The sequence below is a fragment of the Lycium barbarum genome, chromosome 10 (genome assembly GCF_019175385.1).
Source record: "Lycium barbarum isolate Lr01 chromosome 10, ASM1917538v2, whole genome shotgun sequence".
NCBI classification, from domain to species: Eukaryota; Viridiplantae; Streptophyta; class Magnoliopsida; order Solanales; family Solanaceae; genus Lycium; species Lycium barbarum.
Window position 1 is genome coordinate 118,941,934 of NC_083346.1, and position 6,976 is coordinate 118,948,909.

At 34.3% G+C, this 6,976-nt stretch overlaps 1 protein-coding gene across 1 annotated transcript; it reads left to right on the top strand.

Annotated features, from left to right (window-relative positions):
• Positions 1-397: 397 nt before the first annotated feature.
• Positions 398-5,054, top strand: LOC132614560 (ankyrin repeat-containing protein NPR4-like). The gene is made up of 5 exons (XM_060329028.1): positions 398-576; positions 905-1,429; positions 2,076-2,231; positions 2,729-3,165; positions 4,274-5,054. Exons 1-5 carry the CDS (start codon positions 525-527, stop codon positions 4,910-4,912), a joined length of 1,809 nt encoding a protein of 602 aa, XP_060185011.1. The 5' UTR covers positions 398-524; the 3' UTR covers positions 4,913-5,054.
• The last annotated feature ends 1,922 nt before the right edge of the window (positions 5,055-6,976 follow it).

The window sequence follows — 6,976 nt, forward strand, 5'->3', positions numbered from 1 at the left end:
TTTACTAATTATGAATGTATATGATAATGTTAAAAAAGGGAAATGGTAAGGAAACCGTTAAAAGGGGAGAATAGAAAAGGAAAAGAAAAGGACATAAACAGGAGTCAATTTTGGTGTGCCAATTGAAGACATAAATCCCTGATAAAAGGGAATCCGGAATCAAAATGTCCCAAAAAAATTATTTTAAATTAAAATATTCTAATAAAAAAGTTATAAAATTAACTTTAACACAGTAAAATAATTTAACTTTAAATGGTCTAAACTAGTATTTACTACGCTAAAAATAATTTTGTAACTTTTTCTTTTATTAAGGTATTTTAATTCAAAATAATTTTTTTGGAGCATTTTGGTTAGAGACTCGAGAAAAGGGTGGTACTAGATGGCCCTACTATCCACTAGTCATCAGAAGTGAAGATAAATCCCTGAGAAAAGGGTGGTACTGGATTCCCCTACTATCCAGTAGTCATCAGAAGTGAGAAGGTTGAGCACTTGCTTGCTCCAGCTTGACTCCAACAGTGAAAAATATGTATCTAGCAGAAGCAAACAGTAATGGTCATCACCCATCGCCCCCTCCTGGTAAAAAAGCTATTCCTCCTCTTTCATCATTCTACATTTCCTCCTAACTGTACTTTATTTGTCCAATTTATTTGACATTTTTTTTTTCAATCTATTCAAAAAAGAATGTCACGTTTCTCTACTTATAAAAAAAACTTAATTATAAAATTTTCAACTTCCTAAATGTTTTTTCATTTTATCTTTAATGAAACGATTTATAGTGCACACAAATGTTTAAGAGTTTATTTTAGCTCACAAAGTCAAAAGTCTTTCACTTTCCGTCAAGTCAAATGGTGCCACGTAAATTGTATCGGTCCCTGTTGAGAATAAATTGGCTATACTTGGACAGACATAATCGACAAGAAGGAGGTGTGGAGATGCTTGCCTTTACACCGTGCATTACTCAGAGGCGACCAACGTGGTTCTGAACAACTTGCTGAATCTCTCTTCCCACATATTCCTTTTGTTGAAGCCATGTCCAAGAAGATAACAGGAAGAGGGGACACCGGCCTTCACGTACTTGTTGGTGCTGGAAAGTGGTTTGATGACCTGATGCATAATCCAACAATGATTGGACCATCATTGACTTTGCGTAACAGGGATGGTCATACACCTCTTTGTGTGGCTGCAACGGTTGGGAACATGCAGGCAGCCAGGAAATTATTACTACTTGAAATGAAACTCCCACCGACTTTGCGAGCTCTCAATGAAGCTGTTGGGCCGTATCCAATCATAGAGGCTGCTAGATATGGTCATAGGGAGATGGTTTTACTTTTGATTGGGGATATGGACAGGACGATGGAAGGCTCCGCGCCAACCAAAGAATCAACTGCTTCCCTCTTTCTCCATTTGTTAGTAGTGGCTGGATTCTATGGTGAGATATATACATGTTCTATGCTTCAAATATAAGAGTTTTCTTCAAGATAACGGAACTTCAGGATTTTAGTAGAGGACTAATTTTACTAAAGTTCTTTTATATCAGTAAGAACTGAGAAGTAACACCATTATATCAGAAATGAGCCATCTAATTTGATCAATTAGATTTTTTCCCTCGAAATTTATTAAAACAAAAATAACATAACAAAACAAATAGGATAAGTGCAGTCCCACAAATTATCACATGACCACATGTTACATGGAAGCTAGTGAATGGAAGAGAAAATGAAAAGTTCCAAAATTTTGCTTCTCTCGATTGATTTATTCAAGATGAACAGAATGAAGAACAAGATGGAAGTGGAGAAAATTGTTTTGATATTGGGCAAGCAAAATAATTTCAAGATGAAGAGAATGCTAGTTTTTTTTTTTTTTTTTTTCCCTTAGTGAAGAAGCTTTAACAAGTTGGAAATTCTTTGGTAAATCTGCAGATGTCTTTTTTTTTTTTTAGTCTTATATTCAAAGATTAGCAATTAATTAAAGCACATGAGGAAATACGATGTTCTAATACAATTTTATGTACTCCGTAGCTCACTTTTTTACCAAATCTTAGAATACCTTGCTTAATCTTTCCTTGCATAAAACAGATGTGCTGCTAGATCTGGTTCTACTTCATCCTGGTTTGGCCCGGGCAGAGTTTTATGGTGACAATAACGAATCCCTTTTGAGCTTGATGGCTGGGAAACCTTCTGCATTTAGGAGTGGGATACGACTAAGTTTCTGGCAACGGTTGCATTATTCTGGTTCTGTTCGTACTATATTCATGTTATCACCTGCAATAGTCGTTTCTCCTGAATTTTGGCCAAGCACCTTAACTCTTTAAAATAAGAGCTTGTTTTTGAAATAATTAACCACTTTCAGTTTCCTGCTGTACCTGATTAGGTTAAGTACTGATTCATAATTATATTCCTTTGAAAGGTGTTGACACTTGTGGAACTGATTGACAAATGCACTAAGACACATGATAGGGAGTTGGACATATAAAATATTTTTAGTTATAATGTTAATAATATTGACTTCGATAAGAGCAAAACAGTAGTAGATGGGCAATGACTTCCTGTGTTTGGAACTATTACTTTACTCTTGTGTTAGTGTTGTTCCTATGAAAATCTCTATACTGACAATACAGGTTGATGTAGTGGAATAAAATCAACTAGAGATTCTTAAGAAATTTATCATTTCGTGCTGTACAATTTGTTAGTTCTGTATCATGTTACAAGAAAGTTGTTGTTGTTTACAGTAACACCAATCGGACACATTAGGGATACAAAAGTGATGCATGAAGAGGCTCTTGCTATAGTGAAATGTCTTTGCGAGGAACTAATGAAACATTATTACTCTGAGGATATAGAGCCAGTACTTCGAACAGCTCTTCTTTTGGCAGCAAGTTCAGGAACTTCTGAAATCATAGAAGAAATTATAGAATGCTACCCTGATGCAATTTGGTTTGTGAATTCTGAGAACCATAACTTATTTCACCTTGCAGTAATAAATCGTTATGAGAAGGTGTTTAACCTTATATATCAGTTAAGCATATATAAACATTTGGTAATAGCCGATGATGACACTTCAGGGAACAATATATTACATATGGCTGGGAAACTAGCACCTCTTGGCCGACTCAATCTAATCTCAGGTGCAGCTTTGCAAATGCAGCGTGAACTACAATGGTTTCAGGTGAGCTTCACTATTGTAATTTGGTTCAAGATTCCTGGAAAAACATATAAATGTTGGTGCTAGCGTTAATGTGGTTCGTTCTTAGGTTTTACTGGGTGTTCTTTTGGCCACTTTGTTGGAAGAAAATAAATAAGGAATGCATTTTCTCTTGATGAAGAATCAATGCTTTGCTTGTTCAAAAAATGGAGAAAACCCAAAAAAATTAGACATTTGAAAACATACTTCAATATGGGGATAAAAAACTGAAGTACAAAGAATATAATTAATGTATCAGAGGACTGCCATGTGAAAAGTAGTTTTTCTTCTTCTTTATCTCCATCAATCACACACCAATTTAGTGTCAAATGTACATGCGAATTACATATGTGGCTCAACCACAATCATTTTATCGACTTTGTACAAACATCTATACAATATGGAATCCTCTCTTTGCAATAGAAGAATTAACGCCGAAAAAGATTTTTAATACTTTCACATCTTACTCATTATCATAGAACATTCATATTGTCTTGCCTTCTGAAAACATTGAACTTGTTGAAGAATATTTTTTATTCAACCATCTGTCTGTCTACTTGAATAGGATATTTAGAATACCAACTAAGATTTAGAGTTCTAATAAATCACATATTAGCTCCAATTATTTTTTTTTATCTCTTTTCTGAAATTCTTTGATTTCCATAGGGATTTCTAACGTAAGTTATTCATCTTATTATACTCTAAGCTACTTCTCTTTCTCCACCAATCTTATGTTGTTTCCAAAACTTTGCTGCGCTTCAGTCAATTGTCCTTGGAATCACCTGCTAAATATCTTTAAGATGAGTGTAAAAGCAACTAGAATGAGGTTGATTCCAAAGTTACTCCTTGTTTATGTGGTGGTCATATCTAATATCAAAAATGAATTTACCTTGAATATCCTTACACCTCTTTAAATAATAAACTGGTGGAGTGGGCCTTCAAAGGATGAACATTGTGAATTTCATTACTTAATGGACAATGCCTTACAAGCATAAAGGGCATCTGGAACCACTAAAAAGGCAGAAGCAAAATTATATACTTTATGATTGCTTCAACATTTCCATAACATGAGTTGGTCCTATGACGTACGCAGGAGGTGGAAAAGTTTGTTCACCCGACTCTTAGAACAAAGAGAAACCCTTATGGAAAAACTCCAAAAATGGTGTTCACTGAGGAACACAAGGAACTGGTCAAAGAAGGAGAGAAATGGATGAAAGAAACTGCAAATTCCTGCATATTTGTCTCAGCACTAACAGCAACAGTAGGATTTGCAGCAGCCATCACTGTGCCAGGTGGAAACAATCAAAACAGTGGGTTTCCACTTTTCTCCAACAAAACGGCCTTCACCATTTTTGCTGTTTCGGTTGCATTCTGTTTGTTCTTTTCAGTTGCCTCTGTTATACTGTTTTTGTCTATCCTCACCTCAAGATATGCAGAAGGTGATTTTCTAAAATCTCTTCCGACAAGATTAATTCTAGGCCTCGGTACCCTATGCATCTCAATGGCATCTCTGGTGACAGCATTTGGTGCTGCAATTTACCTTGTTTTTGGTCAGACAGAAGGATGGATGCTTGTTTCAGTCGGCATAGCAGCCCTCATGCCAGCCGGCATATTGGCCCTCTTGCCAGTAATCCACTTTGAATCCTTGCAAATTCCCCTCTTGATTGATATGTTTATGTCCACATATGGTCCAAGCATTTTTCGTAAGCAGAGCTCGCGTTTACTTCACTAGCAATAAAAGAGGGAAGGAGAGTGCAGTATCGATGTTCTTGTATTTGTGTTTGATTAAAGGGAATGAGAAGTTTTGAGTAATTTTTTAAATTGTATTTTTATGCTAGTTCATTCATATTTGTGTTGGAAGAAAGTTCCGTTTATTTTGCTTGGGTTTTCCTTGATGGTGTTCTCTCATAGTATAGTTTTCACACAATCCTGCTTTATTACTCTGAAAATTCAAAAAAATCATATGGTTATCCGCTCATGTGCCTAGTGGCTCCAGATGTAGTACTCGGTAACAAGTTGGTTGCATATGAGTTTTTTATGTAGTTGGGTCGGGTTTAAATGGAGCGAGTTTAAAAATGAAATCGGCTTATGTTGGAGGTTTCTGTTAAGAGGGGATTATATTTGAAAACTTTAATGTCAGGAAGGGTATTTTTGATCCTGGGATATTTTTAGCCCTTTTTTCAAAGTGGAGGGGCATTTTTGGCCCTTTTTAAATGCATATATTTCTTAGATTTTAATTTTTTATAACTTATATTTTTACAAACTTGAAAAATCTATGTTAATACGGTCAAAGTTATAAAGTTTGACCTCCGTACTCTAAAAAGATTCACACTTGAAACGGAGGGAGTATTTGTTTTCGTAACATGAAAAGTACATAACATAGTTTTTTATGTACTTTTACTTATAATAGCTAAAATAGATCTAAACATGAAAAGTAGTATACATATATAACAACACTTTATTATAGCAATTATGAAATTTTCGGATAAATGTTGTCAAACGTTGTCATTATAGAGAGATTTGACTGTATATCAGTTTAAGTGTATTTAAACATTTGGTAATGGCAATTGCGAATGAAGATACTTCAGGGAACAATATATTACCTATGGCTCGAAAACTAGCACCTCTTGACCAATTCAATCTTATCTCAGGTGCAGCTTTGCTGATGCAGCATGAACTACACAGGTGTTTCAGGCATAAGCTTCACTATTATAACTTGGTTCACCATACCTGACAAAACGTAGATATTGTTGGTGCTAGGATTAATATGGTTCTTTTAAATGTTTTACTGGGTGTTCTTTTAGTCACTTTGTTGGAACTTGGAAAGAAATAAATCAAGAATGCTGAGATTGTCATGGCTCTGAATCTTCCTTTTCATCATTGTATTTGCCAATACTGATTCTGGAGTTTCTTGAAAATGGGTGATAAAGTGATTTTGAAGAATATTTGTGTTTGGACGAATAGCTCTTGAAAATCAGCTTTGGAAATGACATAGTGATTTTGTAAGGTTAGAGCCCTTTTTTTAAGCTCCTACGCGCTTGAAGGAGTTGTTCTCACGTCCTTGACCACGTTAACACATAAGGTGCAAATAACAGAAAAAAAAAAAAAAAATTGTTGGGGGAGGGAGTTGTGCCTTATCCCTAAAACTAGAGATATAGATAATATTGGATTTAAAAAAAATGAACGAACTTTTCAAAGTCTAAAATGTAAAAATTATTATTTACTAATTTCAGCCCAACCCGCCCCATCTAGTACCCTTAGATTTATTCAAGACTTGTTCTGCCAAAATTAGTCCAAAAAGTTACTGAAGGGAATAAAGCAAATAATTTAGAGTTAGGAGCCGTTTGGACATGATTTGAAATCAGGATATAAAATCAGTAATTTGAAATCATGATGATTTCAAGTTACAGTTTTGTTTAGACATGCAATTTGAATTTCTTTAGTTGTATTTTTTTCATAGAAATAAAATCCCCACAAGTTGTGAAAATCATCAAAAATTTCCTAATTCTTATACGATTTTATCAAATGAGAAAATTATAGTTCATAACAAAATTAATACACTACTAGAAGATCTTTTTAAAAAATACAACATCAATTGATCAAACTTTAAATTAATATAAAGGAAAATTGGACATAAGTTGTAGCGTAACTACTCTTTAATATATTAATCCTCCCACATGGTTGGTAATTAAGAGTAAATTTGTTATAAATATATTATCAACTTGAAGATCTTTTAGTATTGATATAATAGTTGGTAAACATGGTTGGTGAATATATCTATCAACTTATAGATATT